The 25,915-nt window shown below is 48.6% G+C and overlaps 1 protein-coding gene across 8 annotated transcripts in view; it reads right to left on the bottom strand.

Annotated features, from left to right (window-relative positions):
- Positions 1 to 25,915, bottom strand: part of LOC140399264 (dynamin-1) — a 309,201-nt gene that overhangs the window by 219,766 nt on the left and 63,520 nt on the right. For all 8 annotated transcript variants that reach the window (XM_072488710.1, XM_072488715.1, XM_072488714.1 and 5 more), the window contains exon 2: positions 332 to 405. In XM_072488710.1, the coding sequence (XP_072344811.1) occupies positions 332 to 405 (74 nt within the window). The remainder of the gene's footprint in view (positions 1 to 331; positions 406 to 25,915) is intronic.

The raw sequence follows: 25,915 nt of genomic DNA, 5'->3' as shown, positions 1-25,915 counted from the left end.
CGGGGAAACTAGAAGGTCTTGCACACGGTGTCCCAGAAAATGGTGGGACATGGGATTGAATCAATAACCCACACTGGTTTTTAACTGTCACAGGGTTGCCATGGTGGCAATTTAACAAGACCGACACTGTGGAGGGATTAAAAGGAATGGAACCAGAGGGAGCCTTGGACAGAAGACTATAAGACCTCATGATGTACCCGTGTCAGTGGGCAGTATCAGAACTGCAGTGCTGATGGGGGAGGGTGCGGGGAAGTGAGCAGCGCAGTCAGACAGACAAAACAGGGAGAAAATACCTCACAGGGGAAGCAACATTCATCTCGTCACTCCATACCTGTCGGAGCGTTGATCAGCTGAAGAACGAGGGGTCTTCTGGTCACGATCCCAGATCCTCGAGGAAGGAAATCCCTGAAAATGAGAATTGTAGACATGTGAGCATCATTTCACACACAGTCACGGCTGGGAAGAAAACTATTCCAAAAAAAAAACCCAACCCAAATGTGTCTCAGAACCAGCCATGGACTTTCAACCACAAGCTAGAATTTTGAGGACATCAAAGCACTTCCTGTGATTTCCACATGGAATTCTACTCGGCTGAGAGTTTAGTAAGGATTACTTTTCTTCCACAAGTTATTTATTCCTCTCGGTCATACACCATCTATAAACCAAACAGGCTGCCCTGCTTCCAGGCCCGATTCTAACTCTTGAGAAAGCTGTTGCCAATAGCTAATGGTAGAAGGATAATGGACAGAGATTTGAGGTTTGTGGGCAAGAGATTCGGGGGATGGGTATGGAATGCGAGGATGTGTTTTTTTTTTATAAACGCAGCGAGCGGTTATGGCATGACCCTTTTGCCTCGGAGACTGCTGGAGCAGAGATTATCAGTGATTTCTGAGTGAAATTGGAAGGGAACTTGAGGGAAATAAACTTGCAGAGCTACCGGGATGAGTGGGGTACTGGATTGCTCTAAGAGAGCTAGGATGGACCAAACAATGGGCTGAACGACCTCCCCCTGTGCGGTTATGACATTGCGCAAATTGAAGGGTGAGTAGTTTAAGGAGTGGGGAGAATTCTTTCTTTGCGTGATAAGATAAAGCTAGTGGTAACACAACAGCATTCTCCTCTTCACATCTCTCCCTATTTCCATTGGCTTCCAACGGGCAGAACAGCCATTTTATTTCCCCCATTTCTTCTAATGCGTAACCGTCTGAAAACCTGCGTCTCATCCACTGGTCAGGGAAAGGTCTCGGAGGCTGCAGTGCGTGAGACGATGAAGATTTCTGACCAAGGCCTTGGGGATACTGCAAAAGCAAATGGGCTGCTTATACACAGGACAATTAAACAAAAAACAAGAAATATGATGATTTTTCTGTATCAGATGATGGACAGACGTCATCTAGAACAGTTGCGGTCACCTCACATGATCAGAGGATATGGAGACCCTGATTAAGGTTTGAAAAAAGGCAATCGATACCTGGCTTAAGGGATTTAGTTAAGATAAGCTTGGAGAGCTACACCGTTTCAAAAAAAGGTAATGTTCTCAAGAAGACTTGATTCATGCTTGATTAAAATAAATGGAAGACTTGGTCCAGTTGGATATCCACCTCGGGCATGATAGAGTTAACAGGGCCCAAGAACACAAGTGTGCATTAGCAATGTACTAGCTGAGATACCACGGAGCTGAGATACCACGGAGCTGACATCGTCTAACATGTTTCTGGTATGTGCATTGAGTTCAGTTTCACCGCAAACATTCAAAAAGGATTAAAAGATGAGTTCCTGAGAGTGGTCAATGTCCAACTTCTAGAAGGAAGATGGGTCATTGGTGGGGATGGGTCGGAGGGTAAACGTGGCACCAGGTCCCTGTGGTTTCCCCAAACCTCGCTGACCACCAGAGATCAAGCTGGCCAGGAAACACGAGTTTTCTTTTAAATTTGGCTCAAGGTTTGTCCTACCTTCCCAAGAAATGACGATGGCGATCCATTAGATCCAGCTGAGGGGACAGACAGGGGGGGGCCTTATTCAATCAAATAATCTTATTTCGGACATCACCTCAGACAGTGCCGCACTCCCTCAGGACTGTACCCAAGTCTTCGAAGTGGGACCTGAAGCCACCAATTTCTGCCTCCGAGACAAGAGTTACTGATGCTGCCATGGCAGCCACTACCGAACCATTCATCCACCAGTGTTTCCCAGTACATAGACTGGCAGGAGAGGAAGAAAGGGACTCCGGATGATGGACTGAGCTAGCCTATGACCGCCGTTGGTGCGTGGCATTTTCTTGGGCATTACCTTGGATAGAGAATCGTATCAAGTGTATCAGGAATTCTCATTCTCCATCTTTAATGCCTCCCCTCCTGCACTGCTCGTTTTATTCAATAACCTGCACCCATATGGCACCATTAAGGCAATAACCCATTCCATGGCACAATATTAAACAAAACATGACCCCGAGTCACATGATATTAGGGATGAAAATCTAAAGCTTGGTCAAAGAGGGATAAGGAGCATCTTACAGGACAATAGAGCAGCAGGGGGTTGGGGGGGGGGGGGTGGGGGGTTTGGGGGTGGGGGGTGGCAGAGGGGTTTAAGAGAGGTTCCAGAACTTAAAACCTGGGCAGCTGAAGCCAAGGCCACCAATGGTAGAGCTACACAATGTCCATAAATGAGAAAAAAGTAGGCATTTTCAGAGCAAATACTAAAAATATAAACTTACAAAAAAGCTGAAGTGGAACTTTACAGCCCACCAAAGCAGATTAACTTGACAGAGTCAGTGTCAAACTTATTTTAATTAAACATGTCCTGCAGGAATATTTCAGATTCTCGGCCTTAATCTTTTGGATGGCTCCTGTTGAGGAAGCTCGCTTCAACATCATGCCGAGGAGCTTCCTCGCTCTGTGCTGTCTCCAAAAGATCGACCCAGGTGCTGCATCTCTGCCAGTCCTATCCATCCAGAATGATCCTACAGTTCCCACCACCTCCCCTTTCAATCCCATCAAACTATTTCTTAAAATCGATTCTGCCCCACTGTAAATGCAATCAGTCGAACTCCACTCTGAGGCAGTCTCACTTTAGGCTGCCATTTCCGTTCAGTTCAATAAAGCTTCTCACTTTAGAAGTAGTGCAGCTCTCCTGAAACTCGAAATATCCACTCACCATCCTTTCCAAGTGTCACTCAAATTCTTTCACGGTTTAAAATCCGGAATTCACCTTTTTGAGCCAATGCCCTTTCACATTTTAGCCATAGCCCAATATCCGCACCGTTCAGTTGATATGAAATTCCTGGGAGATATTCACACTTCCAGCGGCAACGGGAATATCCCTGGAGGATGTTCAGCTGCCAAGAGATTAGTTCTGAATCACCTCCAGCACTCGCACCATGTGACTCGAAGTGGATGTAAATGGCTATTATGAAAAGGAACGGGCGAGTTATCCCTTGCGTCCTGATCAATATTTATCCCTCAATCAACATCACAAAAAGAATGATCGGTTTATAATCACATTACTGTTTGAGAGAGTTTGATGTGCACAAATAACCTCCACTTTTTCTAATATCTCCTTATGTGGCGCAGTGTCTTTTTAAAAATATAAATACTCCTGTGAAGCAGCTTGGGATGTAGCACAGTGAACGGCACAGTAGCACTATAGTTAGCACTGTTGCTTCACAGTGCCAGGGTCCCAGGTTCAATTCCCGGCTTGGGCCACTGTCTGGGTGGGTTTTTTAAAAAAAATATTTTTATTGAGGTATTTGTAAAATTTTATAACAATAACAGGAAAAAAAAAGAAGAGTAATCATTGAATATTAACATGGTGAAAAAATAGACATTTCCCCAATCGGCTCTATCTTCACAAACCACATGAAATAACATAAAATAACACTTACCCTCCGCCCCCCCCCGCTCGGAATGCTGCTACTGCCGACATTTTTAATTTCTCCAACGAACGGCTGCCACCTCCGGGAGAACCCTAGCATAGATCCTCTTAAGGCAAACTTTGTTTTCTCGAGGCTGAGAAACCCAGCCAAGTCATTGACCCAGGTCTCGACACTCGGGGGCTTCGAGTCCCTCCACATTAAAAGGATCCGTCTCCGGGTTACCAGGGAGGCAAAGGCCAGAACGGCGGCCTCTTTCACTCCCTGAACTCCCGGCTCTTCCGACACTCCAAAGATCGCCACCTCTGGATTCAGCATCACCCGCGTACCTAGCACCTTGGGCATTGCCTTGGCAAACCCCTGCCAGAACCCTCCAAGCTTCGGGCATGCCCAAAACATATGGACATGGTTTTGCTGGGCTTCCCGCACAGCTCGCACATCTGTCTTCTACCCCAAAAAACTTGCTCATCCTCGCCGCCATCATGTGTGCCCGGTGGACCACCTTAAACTGGATTAGACTGAGCCTAGCACAGGATGAGGAGGAACTGACCCTACCTAGGGCTTCCGCCCACAACCCGGCTCTTACTCTCCTCCTGTCTGGGTGGGCTTCCTCCGGGTGCTCCAGTTTCCTCCCACAAGTCCCGATAGACGTGCTGGTAGGTGAGTTGGACAGTCTGAATTCTCCCTCTGTGTACCCGAACAGGTGCTGGAATGTGGAGATTAGGGGCTTTTCACAGTAACTTCATTGCAGTGTTAAATTAAGCCTACTTATGACAATAATAAAGATTATTAGCTTTCTGTTAAAAGGTGCTACATAAGAAAAAGTTCTTGCTGATTACCACTGTTTGGGCCCATTTGACTGGACTATTGATTCCTGAAATATCCGAAGGGGAGAGTTTAGACAGATGAGAGGTGATCTTATCAAAATGTACAAGACTTGGCAGAGTAAATACTAACAGGTTGTTTCTCCTGGCTGGTTGGTGTGGGGCCTCGGCCTAGGATAGGCCTCCAGGAGAAGGGTCCATCATTTAGGAGCAAGATGAGGAGAAGGCTCTTTACTCAAGAGGGTGGTGAACATTTGGAGATCTCTATCGCAGAGAGCGCAGTGCAGGATCAGGTGTTAGAACATAGAACATAGAACATTACAGCGCAGTACAGGCCCTTTGGCCCTCGATGTTGCGCCGACCTGTGAAACCACTCTAAAGCCCATCTACACTATTCCCTTATCGTCCATATGTCTATCCAATGACCATTTGAATGCCCTTAGTGTTGGCGAGTCCACTACTATGTTCAAGGCAGAGATCAATGGACAATGGAAAGTAACGAGAATCAAGCAATAGGGGGACTGGGTGGCAAGGCGAAGTCTTGATCAAGATCAGTTATAGCCTTTTTGACTGGAATAGAAAGATGAGAGAATGCATGGTTCTCCTTTTCATGTTTTAATCAATTTATAAGCCTTGTGAGGCCTGGGAAGGATTGTTGGGTCTCTAGGACACTGCGGAAACAAACCCAATTACAAATCGTGGGAACATTAAAGTAAAGTCAATGCCAACTTTTGCTTTATTAGCTATAAAGAAAATTATGAGATGTTTAACTGGGAAGCATATAATATAATCTTTATTCGTGTCACAAGTAAGCTCACATTAACACTGCAATGAAGTTACTGTGACCAGAGGTCTTGTGTTGAAACCTTCTTGAACACACAACCAGATCAGCCTCTGACCTTATGCAAGCTGAGGGTTGTCAATGCTGAACGAGGTCAGGTGACCTCCCAACCTCCGTCTCACCATCAGAGACCAATCCATCCCCGTGCTGCTCCGCCTTCCTATGGCAATTAGAAAAGCGATTGGATGATTGCCAGTCAAAAACCACATATTTCCCCCACCTCACCATTTGCAATGTTGCCTAACTCTTAGACCATAGGACACAGGAGCAGGAGGAGGCCATTTAGCCCTTCGAGTCTGATCCGTCATTCAATCAGATCACGATTGATCTGATAATCCTCGACTCCACTTCCCCACCTTACCCCCATAACCCTGGATTCCCTGACTGATTCAAAATCTGTTCTGAGAAAATTAAATAAAAGTTATTTTTTGTTTAATCACATACCATGTTTTTAACTCACGCCAACTGCCCCACCCCCACCTCCGTGCCCCCAAGTTTCTCAAAGGCAGCATCGAGGAGACTAATCTCCAATTGCTCTCAGGCTCTAAGACAAGCAAAGCAGTCCCACGCAGGCCCTCAAGAGTATAATACAGGGCCAACCTTGCGCCTCTCAGATACACCTGTGCAACAGATGAAGCACCTGCAATCCATCCTTACACAAGGACAGTATCCTCAGGTGGGAGGTTATCAGAGCCAGGCCAAATGCAGGAGAGTCTGTGCGCTTGATTGACCAAACAAATTGCCAAGTAGGCCGGTGGTGCCACAGAACTGACAGCAATGGTGGGGCATTCTGAGGGTTGACCGTTTGTCATCAGGCAAGAAAGGAGCAATGGGTGCCCGCATCCCCGTTACCATGGCAGCGATACCAACAATCGGTCCACAGGCTTTCAATTAGTCAGCAGAATAAAACTGAGGCCCTGCCTCTTAGGCTTCTAGCAAGAGAAGATTTGGCATCACACATTAAAGTAGCAACTTATTTTTTTTAATTCATTTGTGGGATGTGGGTGTCGCTCGTTAGGCCAGCATTTATTGCCCAACTCTAATTGCCCTTCAGAAGGTGGTGGTAACCTGCCTTCTTGAACCCCTGCAGTCCTGGAGATGTATGTACACCCACTGTGCTGTTAGGGAGGGAGTTCCAGGATGTTGCCCCAGCGACAGTGAAGGAACGGCGATATATTTCCAAGTCAGGGTGGTGAGTGACTTGGAGGACAACCCCCAGGTGGTGGAGTTCCCAGGCATCTGCTGCTCTTGTCCTTCTAGATGGTAGTGGTCATGGGTTTGCAAGGTGTTGCCTAAGGAACCTTGGTGAGTTACAGCAGTGCATCTTGTAGATGGTACACATGGCTGCCACTGTTAGTCGGTGGTGGAGGGCTTTAATGTTTGCGAAAGGACCAGCAATTAAGCGGGGCTGCTTTGCCCCGGATGGTGTTGAGCTTCTTGAGTATTGTTGGAGCTGCACTCATCCAGGCAAGTGGAGAGTATTCCAATACACTCCTAACTTGTGCCTTGTAGATGGTGGACAGGCTTTGGGGGGGGTCAGGAGGTGAGTTACTCTCCGCATGATTCCTAGCCTTTGACCTGCCCTGGTAGCCACTGTATTAATATGGCTAATCCAGTTCAGTTTCTGATCAATGGTTACCCCCAGGATGTTGGTAGTGGGGGATTCAGCGATGGTAATGCCATTGAATGTCAAGGGGCGGTGATTAGATCCTCTCTTGTAGGAGATGGTCATTGCCTGACACTTGTGTAGCATGAGGCAAAAGAGGGGGAGGTGTGGCGCTGCTAGTCATGAGCAGTATTACGGTGGCGGAGAGGATGCTAGATGGGGACTCATCTTCCGAGGTAGTATGGGCTGAGGTTAGAAACAGGAAAGGAGAGGTCACCCTGTTGGGAGTTTTCTATAGGCCTCCAAATAGTTCTAGGGATGTAGAGGAAAGGATGGCGAGGATGATCCTGGATAAGAGCGAAAGTAACAGGGTAGTTATTATGGGAGACTTTAACTTTCCAAATATTGACTGGAAAAGATATAGTTCGAGTACATTGGATGGGTCGTTTTTTGTACAGTGTGTGCAGGAGGGTTTCCTGACACAATATGTTGACAGGCCAACAAGAGGCGAGGCCACGTTGGATTTGGTTTTGGGTAATGAACCAGGCCAGGTGTTGGATTTGGAGGTAGGAGAGCACTTTGGGGACAGTGACCACAATTCGGTGACGTTTACGTTAGTGATGGAAAGGGATAAGTATACACCGCAGGGCAAGAGTTATAGCTAGGGGAAGGGCAATTATGATGCCATTAGACGTGACTTGGAGGGGATAGGTTGGAGAAGTAGGCTGCAAGTGTTGGGCACACTGGATAAGTGGAGCTTGTTCAAGGAACAGCTACTGCGTGTTCTTGATAAGTACGTACCGGTCAGGCAGGGAGGAAGGCGTAGAGTGAGGGAACCGTGGTTTACCAAAGAAGTGGAATCTCTTGTTAAGAGGAAGGAGGAGGCCTATGTGAAGATGAGGTGTGAAGTTTCAGTTGGGGCGATGGATAGTTACAAGGTAGCGAGGAAGGATCTAAAGAGAGAGCTAAGACGAGCAAGGAGGGGACATGAGAAGTATTTGGCAGGTAGGATCAAGGAAAACCCAAAAGCTTTCTATAGGTATGTCAGGAATAAGCGAATGACTAGGGTAAGAGTAGGGCCAGTCAAGGACAGGGATGGGAAGTTGTGTGTGGAGTCTGAAGAGATAGGCGAGATACTAAATGAATATTTTTCGTCAGTATTCACTCAGGAAAAAGATAATGATGTGGAGGAGAATGCTGAGACCCAGGCTATTAGAATAGATGGCATTGAGGTACATAGGGAAGAGGTGTTGGCAATTCTGGACAGGCTGAAAATAGATAAGTCCCCGGGGTCTGATGGGATTTATCCTAGGATTCTCTGGGAGGCCAGGGAAGAGATTGCTGGGCCTTTGGCTTTGATTTTTATGTCATCATGGGCTACAGGAATAGTGCCAGAGGACTGGAGGATAGCAAATGTGGTCCCTTTGTTCAAAAAGGGGAGCAGAGACAACCCCGGCAACTATAGACCGGTGAGCCTCACGTCTGTAGTGGGTAAAGTCTTGGAGGGGATTATAAGAGACAAGATTTATAATCATCTAGATAGGAATAATATGATCAGGGATAGTCAGCATGGCTTTGTGAAGGGTAGGTCATGCCTCACAAACCTTATCGAGTTCTTTGAGAAGGTGACTGAACAGGTAGACGAGGGTAGAGCAGTTGATGTGGTGTATATGGATTTCAGTAAAGCGTTTGATAAGGTTCCCCACGGTAGGCTATTGCAGAAAATACGGAGGCTGAGGATTGAGGGTGATTTAGAGATGTGGATCAGAAATTGGCTAGCTGAAAGAAGACAGAGAGTGGTGGTTGATGGGAAATGTTCAGAATGGAGTTCAGTTACAAGTGGCGTACCACAAGGATCTGTTCTGGGGCCGTTGCTGTTTGTCATTTTTATCAATGACCTAGAGGAAGGCGCAGCAGGGTGGGTGAGTAAATTTGCAGACGACACTAAAGTCGGTGGTGTTGTCGATAGTGTGGAAGGATGTAGCAGGTTACAGAGGGACATAGATAAGCTGCAGAGCTGGGCTGAGAGGTGGCAAATGAAGTTTAATGTAGAGAAGTATGAGGTGATTCACTTTGGAAGGAATAACAGGAATGCGGAATATTTGGCTAATGGTAAAGTTCTTGGAAGTGTGGATGAGCAGAGGGATCTAGGTGTCCATGTACATAGATCCCTGAAAGTTGCCACCCAGGTTGATAGGGTTGTGAAGAAGGCCTATGGAGTGTTGGCCTTTATTGGTAGAGGGATTGAGTTCCGGAGTCAGGAGGTCATGTTGCAGCTGTACAAAACTCTGGTACGGCCGCATTTGGAGTATTGCGTACAGTTCTGGTCACCGCATTATAGGAAGGACGTGGAGGCTTTGGAGCGGGTGCAGAGGAGATTTACCAGGATGTTGCCTGGTATGGAGGGAAAATCTTATGAGGAAAGGCTGATGGACTTGAGATTGTTTTCGTTAGAGAGAAGAAGGTTAAGAGGAGACTTAATAGAGGCATACAAAATGATCAGGGGGTTGGATAGGGTTGACAGTGAGAGCCTTCTCCCGCGGATGGAAATGGCTGGCACGAGGGGACATAGCTTTAAACTGAGGGGTAATAGATATAGGACAGAGGTCAGAGGTAGGTTCTTTACGCAAAGAATGGTGAGGCCGTGGAATGCCCTACCTGCTACAGTAGTGAACTCGCCAACATTGAGGGCATTTAAAAGTTTATTGGATAAACATATGGATGATAATGGCATAGTGTAGGTTAGATGGCTTTTGTTTCGGTGCAACATCGTGGGTCGAAGGGCCTGTACTGCGCTGTATCGTTCTATGTTCTATGTTCTATGAATGTAACTTGCCACTTGTCAGTCCAAGCCTGGATATTGTCCAGGTCTTGCTGCATTTGGACATGGACTACGTAATTAACGGAGGAGTCGCGAATGGTGCTGAACATTGTGCAGTCATCGCAAACATCCCCACTTCTGACCTTATGATGGAAGGGAGGTCATTGATGAAGCAGCTGAAGATGGTTGGGGCCGAGGACACTACCCTGAGGAACTCTTACAGTGATATCCTGGAGCTGAGATGATCGACTTCCAACCACCACAATAATATTCCTTTGTGCCGGGTATGACTCCAACCAGCGGAGAGTTTCCCCCCTGATTCCCATTGACTCCAGTTTAGCTAGGGCTCCTTGGTGCCATATACCCGGCCAAATGCTGCCTTGATGTCAAGGGCAGTCACTCTCACCTCTGCTGCCAGAACGAATTTGCAGAGGCAGTTTAATTAAGGGCCTGCTGGTGGCAATAGGCCAAGATGGTCTTACTCTGAGTTCACAAGTCTGTCCTATTGCCATCACCCGAGCAGACAGCTGTGTTTTGGAGGATTTGTCAATAAGCCTCCCTTTTCCAATAGGAAATTTCCCCTTTCCTATTGATAAGGCACCAACGTTGAGTAGTGTGGGGGGGGGGCCCTCCGGTTTCCTCCCACAAGTCCCGAAAGACGTGCTTGTTAGGTGAATTGGATATTCTGAAGTCTCCCTCTGAACAGGGCCGGAATGTGGCGACTAGGGGATTTTCACAGTAACTTCACTGCAGTGTTAATGTAAGCCTACTTCTGACAATAGTAAAGATTTTAAAAGATTAGGTGGCATCCTGGACAGGAGGCCAGGAGCGCAGTTGCTGCCTTAAATTGAAAGGAGGCCATTGAAGGAGATAATCCCCCTCCTGGAGCAACACGGTGGGACAGTGGTTAGCACTGCTGCCTCACTGCGCCAGGGTCCTGGATTCAATTCCAACCTCGGGTGACTGTCTGTGCAGAGGAGTCTGCACTTTCTCCGTGTCTGTGTGGATTTCCTCCGGGTGCTCCAGTTTCCTCTCTGTCCAAAGATGTGCAGCTTAGGTGGACTGGATGTGCTATATTGCTCCTTAGTGTTCAAAGATTAGGTGGGGTTGTGGGTGAGCAGGCCCGAGTAGGGTTCTTTTTTCAGAGAGTCGGTGCAGATTCAATGGGCCGAATGGCCGCCTTCTGCACTGTAGGGATTCTATGATTCCCACCCGAGGTCAGGGCAGTGTCACTTATCAGACTTTGTCCCCCTATCTCTGAACTCCTGCCGCCAGTCTGCAAATTGAGGCTGGGTGGGAAATGGTCCATGGAGGCCATCAACTGGCCACTTAAGGGTCTGAATTGGGGCAAAGCATGGGTGGGGGAGGGGGGAGGGGGGGGCGGTCAGCAGTGGCCAAGGACTTTCTCCTCCACTGGGAAATTGTGGAGGGCGGAGGCCAGTGGGAAAGCCATCTGAAGAATATTATGCCCGCCACCCCCCCCCCCTGCTCCCTCCAGCGGGGTCCCCATGGACTGGTGACTGGGGGGCCAGAGTTCTTAGGGTAGAAAACCGCTGCCTCTACAACAGGTCTGGATGAAACTCAGTTCACTGAGCCTACACCAGTGAACAAAACCCGCCATCTTGCTGCTCCTCACGGCTCCACACGACACCAGGCAGCGCACTGACAGCACCATCTGCGAGCTCGTTCCTGATTTGATCTTTCTAAACTAAAGTGGCTCGGGACAGGCAGGAAGGAGAACGACGCAGAAAGGCAAAGGAATGCCTCCAGTCAGCTGACACAGCACTTTGAAAGAGAAGAAACAAATCGCAGAAAGGCGGGGGGGGGGAGAGAAGGCCACAAACAATTGCTCACAAACGTGCTTTGAAAACTCAGTTTTGAATGTCAGGGGAAACAATGGCCCAGAAGGTTCAAAGGAGGTTACTGAGCAAAGTGGACAATTACACAAGACTGCAGATTCTCGTAGAGGCGCTGCAATATTGGACAACCTTGGAGCACACAAGCACCCATCAGATTAAATCAAATGGTATTTCCCCCTGGGCGTTCCAAACCTTTCACTGCCAGCGACATAGGACTTCAAATATCTGCCAGCACAGCTGATTGGGCTGGGGGTTGGAAAGGGAATTTTTTTTTTTAAAAAGCATTTGAGCACCTGCCCACACTGTGGTATTATCATAATTGCAAGAACTGCAAGGGTTAATGAAATATCTAGGTCAGCCACTAGAGGGAGCTAGAGTTACAAGCATATAAGACATAGTTGGAGTGCAGACTGAAGGAAAGATACTGTGAGTGAGAGCATCATAGTTTATAATAGTGTGGAGATTAGTTGTAGGTGAGTGTAGATTATATGTTAATTATTGAGGGCAGCACAATGATGCAGTGGTTAGCACTGCTGCCTCATGGCGCCGAGGATCCGGGTTCGATGCCGGCCCCAGGTCACTGTCCGTATGGAGTTTGCATATTCTCCCTGTGTCTGCGTGGGTCTCACCACCCACAACCCAAAAAGATGTGCAGTTTAGGTGGATTGACCATGCTAAACCGCCCCTTAATTGGATAAAAGAATTGGGTACTCTAAAAAATATGTTAATTATCAACTGTATATTATTTAGGAGCACGTGTCGAATCCAAATGAGTTGTGTTAATAAATTCATAGCCTTGCTCAAGTTCAAGCTATTTTGTGGTCTTTGTGAACACAATCACCCTGAATTTAGCAACACAAAGGACGCCACACTCGCCTCTCCCTGCTACCTCATCAAAAGAAGGAATTCTAGATGGTAAAATGATTCTGGGATTACTGAGTGATTGTCTGTCTTATCTGCATCCATTAATAGCTGATGACAAGTCTCGGGATCAATGGGCAGATTAGTCTAGACAGTCAGCGAAGAGCTCAAGAGTGGTGCTTAAGGACATCTAGTGCCATTTCCCTTGTCCTGAATGTCACTCGAGTTACACTCGAGCGCACATATTTACGATGAACAAACACTGCTACTTATTGTTTTTTCAAATTTAATTTAATTTTTATAAATTTAGAGTACCCAATTCAATTTTTCCAATTAAGGGGCAATTTAGCGTGGCCAATCCACCTACCCGTCGCATCTTTGGGTTGTGGGGGCGAAACCCACGCAGAGACGGGGAGAATGTGCAAACTCCACACGGACAGTGACCCAGAGCCGGGATCGAACCCGGGACCTCGGCGCCGTGAGGCAGCAGTGCTAACCACTGCGCCGCCGTGCTGCCCTCTGCCACTTACTGTTGAATGGTTTAGTGACGGCAATCATCCCAGAAGTGGGAATTTCTCCCAATTCTGACCCGTTGGTCATCTTCTGCCCTCTTCAAACTTGCCATTGTTTGTCTTTGATCATTTGCTCACAGGATGGGAGTGTCACAAAGCCGGCATTTATTGCCACCATTTAATTCGCCACCTTACTGAACCGCTGAAATCCACCCACAATCTTTCCTCAAGTTTTTTGTGCTTTATTGTAAACGAGTGGCTGGTTAGGTCACCACAGAGGTCACTACAGAGGTCACCACAGAGGTCACCACAGAGGTCACTACAGAGGTCACCACAGAGGGCAGTTAAGAATCAGCCACACAACTTGCCTGGCCTGACGCCAAAGCGGATGGATGACAGGCCTCCTCCTGTGCAGGACATTAGCGAACCAGATGAGCTTTTATAGTAATCCGGTCTTTTCATGATCAACATTACGGAGATTACCTTAGAATTGCAGATTTAGTCAATTTAAACTCCCTGGGATTTGAACTCCTGCCAGCTGGTGTTCTCTCTCTCTCTCTCTCTCTCTCTCCCCCCCCCCCCCCCCCCACACACACACACACTTTCTCTATCTTCCTCTCTCTCCCCCCGCACCACACCTCCCTCCCCTCCCCTCCCGCACCTCTCTCTAAACTCTTGTATAAACCTACCTGTCTGTCCAACTCTGCTCCACTGTCAAATTCTATTCAATTACTCCTGCAATATGCCTTGCAACATTTTATTGTGGGGAGGGCGCTATACCAATGCAAACTGTTGTGCAGCAGAGACATTACCCGCAAGGTAACTTGAATATAGGAATTTGGCATTTAGTATAACCTGATCTTACATCAAGTCTGATGATTGAAGGAATTTCAGATATATATTGTAGTATATGTATTTGGTGCAGTAATGGTTAAAAGCCTGGCTTTGTGTGTGACTGCTGCGATCATGTTTTTAAAAATCCTGGTTTGAAAGACGGCAGACACCTTTTCGAGACAGAGGTGCAACTAAAGCATCGTAAAAGATCATAATTCATTACATACAGTGGTTTTTGTTTGCTGAAGTTGAGCTGAAGGAATTTTGCTTATATTAAGAGGGTTCCCTGGAGAGTAGATGTGTTCAGTTTTAGTAAAATGATGTGGTTAATGGAGGTAGCCAGGGCTGAAGCAGTCAGGTTTTCAAATTCAGTTTTGGATTGGGAAGTGAACAGACAAGAAACTGTGCTCTCAATATAGTTCAGTATAAGACCTATGAGCACACTAGCAGTTTCTGTAGACGGGTGTGCAGACAGACCAGCAGTTTTGATTTTGCAAGACATGATTTTGCCTGTGACTAGAACAGCAGTTTCTGGAAAGGCTGGCAGGTTAAACAATAGTTTGGGACGGGCAAGAATCTGCAGGTTGGGTCCTGACGGAACTCTCTTTCTCAAAGTGGTTTAGCCAAGACATAGGTACACAGCAAGTAAAGTATTCCTGAGTCTGCTAACTGTATTTAAAAGTGGATTTTGACCTGGGGTGGGGTTTGATTAGAGATGAGGATAGCAGTTAAGGGTTATCATTTTATTATATTTTTAAGCATTGTTCAACTGGTAACTGAAATCTATTTGGCTTTATGATGTTAAAGTTAGTAATCAACGGGCAGCCCGGTGGCGCAGTGGGCTAGCCCTGCTGCCTCACGGCGCTGAGGTCCCAGGTTCAATTGCGGCTCTGGGTCACTGTGTGGAGTTTGCACGTTCTCCCCGTGTTTGCGTGGGTTTCACTCCTACAACCCAAAGATGTGCAGGCTAGGTGGATTGGCCACGCTAAATTGCCCCTCAATTGGAAAAAATGAATTGGTATTCTAAATTTTTTTAAAAGTTCGTAATAAAGTTTGTTTTAATATACTACATCCCAATTTGTGCGTAAAAATCACTTCTGGAGCGAAATATCTTTTCCTCGCAGTCTTATAAATGAATATTAGGGTTTCTGTCCGGTATCCTAGCAACTGTTGGGATCTGGTTTGGGATTGTAATACAAGTGATAGGTGGCAAAGTCAGTGTTGCATGAGCGGGGGAAGAGAGAGAGCACATATTCCCAATCCCCCCACCCAGACATGACCTCCCCTTGACGAAGCCGTGCCGACTCAGTCTTATTTTATCATGCACTTCCAAGTACTCCGCAATCTCATCGTTAAACACCTTCCATTCTCTGGATGGTTGTACCTCGGAAGATGTGCTGGGGAACCCCTCGGAGGTCCCCAGGCAAGGACTGCACGGGGGATAGGCCGAATGGCCTGCATCTGCTCCTACATCTTGTGGTCTTATGTTACTGAGAGAGTGCCAGTGACTATGGAAGGAGGCTGACATCAGATTAAAACAACCAAAGTCGTTTCAACAAATCTAAAAACACATTTTTCTACTTACTTTTTTTTGGCAGCTCTGCAGCAAAGTCAAGAGGGATGCCAGGACTGAGAATATTTCCCCAATTCAGTCACTCAGCTGCTCCCTCAGAGAGAAGGCCTCCTCTTGGAACTCCAGCATAGAGAGCCCAACCACAGTCCTCAACTGGGCAGCACGCCAGCCCTCAGGCCTCCAATTGGCCAATTCGAGGAAGATCACTGCCAGGTAACTGTTCCCTGCGTAGTGAAGAGTTGTCCCCACCACCACCGCCTTCACCCCCACTCCCCAGGACTGGTGTCGCAGCTCTGGGCCAAATCCCAAAATCCTGCCCCCCACCTCCCCCAAACCCTTGCTCTGCACGGCCCCACGGGATGTACCCCTCCCCTTCTAACTGTGAACGGGGTCAGCACTTCCATTTCCCGCATCAACCACCTTCACGATCACCTTGGAGACAGTCTTTGCATCGTACACTTGAGGGCGCTCTGCTTTGTAAAAAGGGGGACAGAAAACCCCCCTGGAGCTGTGAGCCCGCAGACACGACTGGGGGCAGAGATAGAGGACTGAACAGGTTTCAGAGTGGCCGAGGGGAAATCAGGTTTCCCCATATCTTTTGTTACAAGTATCATCATACCCCACTCCCCCGTTGTCTGTTTCTTGTGCTCAATGGCATAGCAAAGTTTTTATGCAGTTTGCAACCCTTCCTGCAGCCAGCAAATAGAGGAAGTACTGGGGGTCATTTAGCTACAGACCTCTCCACCCGTCAGGCCAGGTCAGCTGCGTCCCCGCTCCATCTTATTCACCATTATTCCTCATCCGAGTAATCAAGACCTGACATATCTCACTCTAATATGGATGTGCACCGTACCCTACCCCTGAAAATCTTTGGACAGTGGGAGGAAATCGGAGCTGTCTTGATATCCAGGTAAACATCATAGCACATACATACATACATACTGATGGACAGATCAACGGGCCAATCAACACACACACAACACGACAGCCAATCACAGGCAAGAGCATACACAGTACAAAACAGGGAACACAACACTTCCTGGGCACTCGAGGACGAGACAGCTCAGGGCACAGAGCTCATTACAAGCCACTCAGACATCCACCATGTGCTGAGTGCCACTACAAGATAGAATTAGGAATAGGTCCACAGATTCAAGGGTTATGATCGAACATCAGTAAACAGTATACAACTGTAAATAGATGTTTGAAATAAACCTGAGTTGTACCATTCGCAACCGTGTTGGTCCGTCTGTGTAGCAGAGGACCCAACACTTCATAACTGTGGTACCTACCTCCAAATCCTCCGGAATCTGCCATCCTGCGCCATGGACACCGTCAACACACCGCAGCCGCTGCAAGTTGCTGGAAACCTCAGCGTTAATTGGAAGCTGTTCAAGCAGCGCTTCCAGCTCTTTCTGGAAGCCAACGAAAAGGAGAGCGCCTCGGACACCAGAAAGATCGCAATCCTCCTCACCACGGCAGGTCAACACGCCATCCATGTCTACAACTCCCTGGTGTTCGCGGAAGGTGAAGACAAGACCAAATACAAGACGGTCCTTCACAAGCTCGACCAACACTTCAATGTCGAGGTCAACGAGAGCTTCGAGAGGTATCTCTTCCAGCAGCGCCTGCAAGGTAAGGATGAGCCCTTTCAGTCATTCCTTACGCATCTCCGTATCCTCGCGCAGTCCTGCAGTTACGACACCACCTCCGATTCCATGATTCGGGACCAGATTGTTTTTGGGGTCACCTCGGGCACCCTACGCCAGCAGCTCTTAAAAATAAAAGGCCCCACCTTAGCCTCCACAATCGAAGCCTGTGCCCTGCACGAAAACGCGACTAGCCGCTATACCTAATTTCAGGCGGCCGAATTGGCGCGGCAGGGGTCCTACGCGGCCGGATCGGTGAGGCAGGCGTCCTACGAGGCCGAACGGGTCCAGGCGATCGAGTTCCTCCCGGCCCGCAGCCCAGATGAGGGCTGCCATTTCGCGCGCTTTTCGAGGCCTCCCGCGCCTGTGCGCGCCAAAAACGACGGCAACACTGAGGAGCGTGATGCGCAGGCGCGCTCGACGCAAGACCGAACTGCGCATGCGCAGTGGCACAACGAACGCCATGACGTCACGACGCGCGGCAACTGTGGAGCCGCACATTTAAAGCGGTAATGTCCCGCAAGTACCCGACAATGCCTCCGCTGTGGCAAGGTGGGCCACTACGCTGCCTGCTGTCGAGCAGCTCAACCTGCCAATGTTCCCCAACTCCGACAACCTCGCAGGGACGTGCGGACCATTCAGCCTCCTTACTACGAGTTGTGCCCAGACGATATCCAGACCAGTGACACAGACGACCGGGAGGCCTTCCGTGTTGCGGTCATTGATGGGAACCGAATGTCTCCAGCCAGGACCCTCCAGCCGATGCAAGTTAACACTGTCAATCCGGGTGATGAATGGTGTGCCACCCTAACGGACAACCCGAATTCGTCACCCACCTACTAGACTGGACTTATGAGACTGTTTGTACATTGAACTCATACTACCACTGTGTTAATACGTTTCTGTTCTTATCGTTACAGGAATTTGTTTTGTTGTTCAACATTTCCCCGTTCTTTGTTTATGGTACAATGTCGTTGTTATGTCGCACCCGACATCGCCCCTTGTATATAGTTTAGCCCCATGTACATGCTGTAGATATTGCACACACACACATTCAGCTGCACTCAGTACACATCTCTATTTATAACCACATAGGCACATGTTCTTGTAAAAAAGGGGGAATGTCATGATATCCAGGTAAACATCATAGCACATACATACATACATACTGATGGACAGATCAACGGACCAATCAACACACACACAACACGACAGCCAATCACAGGCAAGAGCATACACAGTACAAAACAGGGAACACGACACTTCCTGGGCACTCGAGGACGAGACAGCTCAGGGCACAGAGCTCATAGCAAGCCACTCAGACATCCACCATGTGCTGAGTGCCACTACAAGATAGAATTAGGAATAGGTCCACAGATTCAAGGGTTATGATCGAACCTCAGTAAACAGTATACAACTGTAAATAGATGTTTGAAATAAACCTGAGTTGTACCATTCGCAACCGTGTTGGTTCGTCTGTGTAGCAGAGGACCCAACGCTTCAGGAGCATTCAGAGGAAACCCACGCCGACACGGGGAGGAAGTGAAAACTCCACACAGATAGTCACCCGAGGTCAGAATCGAACCCGGATCCCTGGTGCTATGGGGCAGCAGTGCTAACCACTGTGCCACCCACCACAAAGAGATTTGTTAGAGGTATTCAAAATCATGAGGCGTCTTGGCAGAGGTGATAGGGAGAACCTGTGCTCAACAGCAGAGGGGTCGGGGACACCGGTTTATGGTGATTGGCTGAAGAAGCAATGGGGTCAACAAGGAACACGTTTCTTTTTTTAAAAAAATAACCACAGCGAGTGGTTATGGCCTGGACCGAGAGTGCGTGGAGATAACTTCAATCATGACTTTCAAAGGAACGGGATAATTACCCTGTCATGATATCCACATCAGCATATCATGGTGCAATCACACACACACTGATAGAGAGGCAGTTGGACCAACCAGCACACACATAACATCGCAGCCAATCACCAGTGAGAGCACACGCACTATAAAACAGGGAACACCACAGTTCCCGCTCATTCTACCAGGAGATAGCTCAGAGCACAGAGCTCACAGCGCGCCACTCAGATATAGGCCATGTGCTGAGTGCCTCACTAAGATAGTGATAGGGCTGGGTCCACAGGTTAGCTGGTGAAACACGTACCCAAGCCAGTAGTTAGTTGTTACCGTTGTTTAGACAATAAAACAGAGTTGTACCATCTGCAGCCGTGTTGGATCATTTGTGCATCGGAACACCCAACACGACATACCCAAAGACCAAATTATTTTTCAGGGCGTGTGCGTGTGTGACCATTCTGTGATTTCATCATTACTGGGCACAGCACATGCGTCCAAACAGGCCAGTGGCCCCTCACCTCATTCGGACTGTGGAACGACCCTGGCTCCACTCCAAGCCCCTTTCTCCTGAGCTTGCCAACGTATACAGAGATTTTCGAAACACTCCCAATTTGAAAACTCACATCCTCATGTCGAAATCCCCCACCACCCCGCTTTCCCACTCCCCCCACCCACCTCCCAGCCCCCCAACAACCCTCATCCCCACAGCCATTTGATCTTCAAAAGAGATCCACTATCCTCCAATTCTGGCCTCTTGTGTATCCCCCACTTCCTTTATTCCACATCTGGTGATCCTGCCTTGAGCCATCCGGTCCCCAAGTTTGGGAATTCCTTTGTGGAACTGATGCACGGTCAATTGCACAAAGACTAAAGTTGGGTACAACTGTGGCTTTATTACAGTCAGATGCGTGGCCTCCTGCTGCAGCTGGCGAAATGGCAGGGCACTGGAGGTCATGCATATTTATACAGTTCTCCGTGGGCGGAGCCAGCCGGCAGGAGCTACTGGCGAACCTGTAGTGCAGGTCCTACCTTACATCCCCTAATACAGTGGCTCACCACAGGAACCTCTTTGTCCCTTTCTCCCTGCCTCCTTTAGTGATGCTCCTTAAAACCAAACGCTGGCCAAATGTTTGGTCGCCTGTCCCAATACCTCAGGCAACTCACTTAACATTTTCTTGTTTGATTATGGTCCTGTGAAGCACCTCGAAGGGCTTGACTACATTAAGGGTGCTATATAAATGCAAGTTATGGGAATCTCACGATTAAGGTGAAACTCACTTTTCCAGCTATCCCGATGGAATAGAAATGGAAAAGGTCACACAAGTCTCCTTAATGCATTCACGTCAGGAAGCATTCACCCTCTTGTGTTAAAGAGCAAGAGAGGCAGCAAACAGCTGTGGAGAAAATAAATCTTCTGCATTAAATTCAAACCCAGATCATTGAGATAATGGTTTTAATTATATAAGATTATTTTTGTTACATTGGAAACATTTCAATTCGCTGCAGTACTATTAAAAGCGGGCTGGTGGCGCTGCTGAGCTTTTTGGAGCGGTTACTAGCCTCGACAGCACCATCACTGTCCTGCTATTGCAGCTCGTTTCCCCATCCTTCATCCCATTTGCTTCTTGGCAGTTCCAAGGCCATCAATTAGGAGGAGCAGGAGTAGGCCATTCGGCGGCCATTCGGCCCCTCGGGCCTGCCCCACCATTCAATAAGATCATGGCTTGTAACCACAATCCCACACTCCTGCCTGTCCCCATAACCCTTGACCCCCTTGGCGACCAAAAATCTGTCTAACTGTGTTTCATATCTTCAATGACCTCCCCTCCACTGCTCTCTGGGATAGAGAACACTGCGGACTAACCACCCTCAAGTGAAGAAATTCCACCTTAAATGGGAGACCCCTTTATCTTCAAGGTGTGCCCCCTTTCAACAATGATTTTGGAAAAATCATTGCGAGGAATACATGAGCCCATAACATTTCTCATACAGAATCCCTCTAGTGCAGAAGGAGGCCATTTGGCCCATCGAGTCTGCACCGACCCTCTGAAAGGGGGTAACCCCACCTAACCTATGGGTCAATTTTATCATGGCCAATCCACCTAACCTGGCTTTTGACAAGGTGCCACACAAAAGGTTGCCGCATAAACTAAAGATGCATGGCATTGAGGGTAAAGTGGTAGCATGGGTAGAGGATTGGTTAACTAACAGAAAGCAGAGAGTGGGGATAAATGGGTGTTTCTCTGGTTGGCAACCTGTAACTAGTGGGGTCCCTCCAGGATCAATGTTGGGCCCGCAGTTGTTCACAATTTACATAGACGATTTGGAGTTTGGGACCAAGTGCAATGTGTCAAAGTTTGCAGACGACACTAAGATGAGTGGTAAAGCAAAAAGTGCAGAGGATACCGGAAGTCTGCAGAAGGATTTGGATAGGTTAGGTGAATGGGCTAGGGTCTGGCAGATGGAATTCAATGTTGCCAAGTGTGAGGCTATCCATTTTGGGAGGAATAACAGCAGAATGGATTATTATTTAAACGGTAAGATGTTAAAACATGCTGCTGTGCAGAGGGACCTGGGTGTGCTGGTGCACGAGTCGCAAAAAGTTGGTGTGCAGGTGCAACAGGTGATTAAGAAGGCTAATCGAGTTTTGTCTTTCGTTGCTAGCGGGATGGAGTACAAGACTAGGGAGGTTATGCTGCAATTGTATAGGGTGTTGGTGAGGCCGCATCTGGAGTATTGTGTTCAGTTTTGGTCTCCTTACCTGAGAAAGGACGTACTGGCACTGGAGGGAGTGCAGAGGAGATTCACTAGGTTGATCCCAGAGTTGAGGGGATTAGATTATGATGAGAGGTTGAGTAGGCTGGGACTGTACTCATTGGAGTTTAGAAGGATGCGGGGGGATCTTATTGAAACATATAAAATTATGAAGGGACTAGATAGGATAGATGCGGGCAGGTTGTTTCCACTGGTCGGGGAAAGCAGAACTAGGGGGCATAGCCTCAAAATAAGGGGAAGTAGATTTAGGACGGAGTGTAGGAGGAACTTCTTCACCCAAAGGGTTGTGAATCTCTAGAATTCCTTGCCCAGTGAAGCAGTTGAGGCTCCTTCTTTAAACGTTTTTAAGAAAAAGATAGATACCTTTCTAAAGAATAAAGGGATTCGGGGATATGGTGTATGGGCCGCAGAGTGGAGCTGAGTCCACAAAGATCAGCCATGATCTCATTAAATGGCGGAGCAGGCTCGAGGGGCCAGATGGCCTACTCCTGTTCCTAGTTCTTATGTTCTTATGTTCTTATGTATCTTGGGACTTTGGGAGGAAGCCGGAGAACCCAGTCGAAACTCACGCAGATACGGGAAGAACGTGCAGACTCCACACACAAAGTCACCCAAGGCCAGAATTAAACCCGGGTCCCTGGCGCGGTGAGGCAGCAGTGCTAACCAATTTCCAATTAAGGGGCAATTTAGCGTTCCCAATCCACCTAACCTGCACATCTTTGGGTTGTGGGGGCAAAACCCACGCAAACACGGGGAGAATATGCAAACTCCACATGGACAGTGACCCGGGGCCGGGATCGAACTGGTGAGGCAGCAGTGCTAACCACTGCGCCACCATGCCGCCTGAAAAGGAGGTTTATTTACAGCCAAATGAAAAGGCCGCAAGATAGGTACAGCGCATACATCTCAGTCATGGGCGGTCCCAATCGGGGCCAGCTTTTCAGGGTTGATTCTCAGACCCAGCTGATGGGTCTCCCCCCATCGTTTTGAATCACGTTCTCGGATCTTCAGAGCCTTTATAGAAACCTAAACATATGATGAAAAAGTTATATAATGCAAGAGAGAGTGAGGGGAGGGGAGGCATGGTTGGGTCAAATGTTCCCTCTCTATGCTAAAATTCTATGCAATTATTAAATAATAATAATAATCGCTTATTGTCACAAGTAGGCTTCAAATGAAGTTACTGTGAAAAGCCCCTAGTCGCCCCATTCCGGCACCTGTTCGGGGAGGGCGGTATGATTGCTAAACGTTTGAATGATTGCTACAAGTTTGGTCTCAATGGAGTCACTTTTACTCCACTGGGCACCAAACAAAGTCTTCAAAGAGGAACTGGATCAATTCGGTGAAGAGGTTGGAGGGGTCAGGATCCAGAGAGGGAACCTCATCAGATTGGATGGGGAGGTAATAACAGAAGTAGTGCAACATGTCGCTCGCTGCTGCATGCAATAGATTCAAGGATTTGACAAGCAGAGGGACTCAGTTTAACAACTCTTCAAGATACGGCACCTCTGACAGCGCAGCACTCCCCAGGAGCATCAGCGTACGTTTGGTGTTCCGGAGTGGGACTTGAGCATGTTGAAGACAGAAACTGATAGATTCCCGGAGACTAACGTCATCAAGGGATAGCGTGGGAAAAGGCATTGAGGTAAAGGATCAGCAATAATCAAGTCGAATGTTGGACAGGCTCGAGGGACCGAATGGCCTACTCCTGCTCCTATGTTCCTAACCCACAAGCCAGGGGCGAAGGAGCTCTGCACCGAGATAGGATCAAAAACAATTTCTTTCCCAGTGACAGAGCCTGAGGGGGAACAGCGAGAGGGAGAAAAAGTTTGAGCAAAGATACACACACACACACACCAAGAATGAGCTCCTTCAGGAGAGCAGAGAAAATAGATTGTAGGCTGAGACATAGCGGAGGGTAAAATGAAAGATTGCTAAAAGGGAGGAGGAGACAGAGTCAGTTTATAATAAAGCAGAATGGGACAATCTGGACAGATCTCAGTGCTGATACATTAGTCAGGTCAGCTCAGCTTCACAGTGACAGTCTGTATTTTATTTCAAAACAGCCCGCGGATGAGGACTGCAAAGCTGGGAAAGCCTACACTACTCCAGGGAATGGTGCAATGCAGCACACCAGAACCTTCAGGAAGGATCATTCTCACAATCTAACATCCTGCAGGGGAGCTTTTCCCCTCTTACAGAAGAGAAAAACATCCTTTTTGTGAAAACAAAAAAAAGAGAGAAAGTCGCATCACATCAACGTGCGACGCATCCCCAGTCGCAGATCGAAACGGACAGCCAGAGGAATCGTCCAAGGGTAAACAGCCTGGAGTACATCCAATCACCAGCTTCTGTTCGAAGCAGAGAGCTGTTTTAGACGCTAGATCATAAAACACTTTTTGGTACAACACACTGAGAGACAGATCGCAATGGCGTCTGCCGTTAGCACGATTTGCCTCTGCATCCTTCTGTAAATGGCGTCCAAATTCTGTGCAGTTTTAGAAGAAAGACAGGCGATCCCATTGAAACATAAAACATACTGAAGGAGTCCCCCCGAGAGGGTGAGAGGACACGAACAGATGGGGCGCGATTCTCCGACCCCCCACCGGGTCGGAGAATCGCCGGGGGCTGGCGTGAATCCCGCCCCCGCCGTGTCTCGAATTCTCTGCCACCAGAGATTCAGCGGGGCGGGAATCGTGCAGCGCCGGTCGGCGGGAATCGCGCCGGTCGGCGGGCCCACCCCCGGCGATTCTCCGGCCCGCGATGGGCCGAAGTCCCGCCGCTGTCAACGCTCGCCCGCCGGCATGGATTAAACCTCCTTTTGAACGGCGGGACAAGGCGGCACGGGCAGGCTCCGGGGTCCGGGGGGGGGGGGGGCGCGGGGCGATCGGGCCCCGGGGGGTGCCCCCACAGTGGCCTGGCCCGCGATCGGGGCCCACCGATCCGCGGGCGGGCCTGTGCTGGGGGGGGCACTCTTTTTCTTCCGCCTTCGCCACGGTCTTCACTATGGCGGAGGCGGAAGAGACCCCCTCCCCTGCGCATGCACGGGGATGCCGTGAGCGGCCGCTGACGCTCCCGCGTATGCGTCGCCCGGCGAAGACCTTGCGGCGCCGTCTGGAGAATTCCGCACCTTTTAGGGCGGCCGATCGCCGGAGTGGTTCACGCCACTCCATTACGCCGGAACCCCCCGCCCCGCCGGGTAGGGGAGAATCCCGCCCATGGTTTCTGCTGGTCAGGGAAACTGAATCACGGGGTGGAGACTCAGGCGGGTGGGGTGATTATTTAGGGCCAAGGTGAGGAGCAATTTCTTCATTTCAAGGGTTGTGAATCTCTGGAATTCCAGAGATTCCAGAGGGTTGTGGAAGCTCCATCGTTGAATATATTTAACCCCCACAAGGACCATGGCGAAACCATTGTTGACCTCCCATTGGGATTCATGGATTAGAAGCTTCCCAGATAGGGGGCGGAGGCCACCCAGCTGGAGCTCGTTGCAAGCGAACATAAAAGCCGTCCCAAAGCAGGGCCTGGTGTGGTTCGTTTCCCCAACAAGGACTGGACTGGGAGCGAGTTGCTGCCGTGAGCGGAATATTGTATTAGGTAAATAAACCGTGGTTTTCTTACCACTGGCTTCCTCAAGTTACTAACTGGCAACAAAGGAACAAGGAAACTCCTGGACTGGCTCGCGGCCTAGCCGCCCAGTAACTTGCTATCCCGGAGCACAGGGACACAACAGTTCAAGATGCGGCTATTCGGGAAGTTGGAAGCCTTTGATGAAGGCCTGAAAGGCTGGAAGCAGCGGGGCGGAGCACATGAGGCATTTCTTCCAGACGAGCGGGATTTTTGGGAAGTCCGTCAGAAAGTCCTCCCCCTGATTGCCAGCAGGGCCCTTGGAATCATAACGAAGCTGCCGTACCCGGCTGCACCGGACAACAAATCCTTTGATCTGGTCGCTATGGTTTCTGAACACTATGACCTCCAATCCTCCATAATTATGCAGCGGTATCGTTTTAATATGGCCGAGCGGTCCCCAGGTGAATCG

The sequence above is a fragment of the Scyliorhinus torazame genome, chromosome 22 (assembly GCF_047496885.1).
Source record: "Scyliorhinus torazame isolate Kashiwa2021f chromosome 22, sScyTor2.1, whole genome shotgun sequence".
NCBI lineage: Eukaryota > Metazoa > Chordata > Chondrichthyes > Carcharhiniformes > Scyliorhinidae > Scyliorhinus > Scyliorhinus torazame.
Note: the sequence above shows the minus strand (reverse complement) of the source record. Positions and strands in the feature narration are given on the sequence as shown.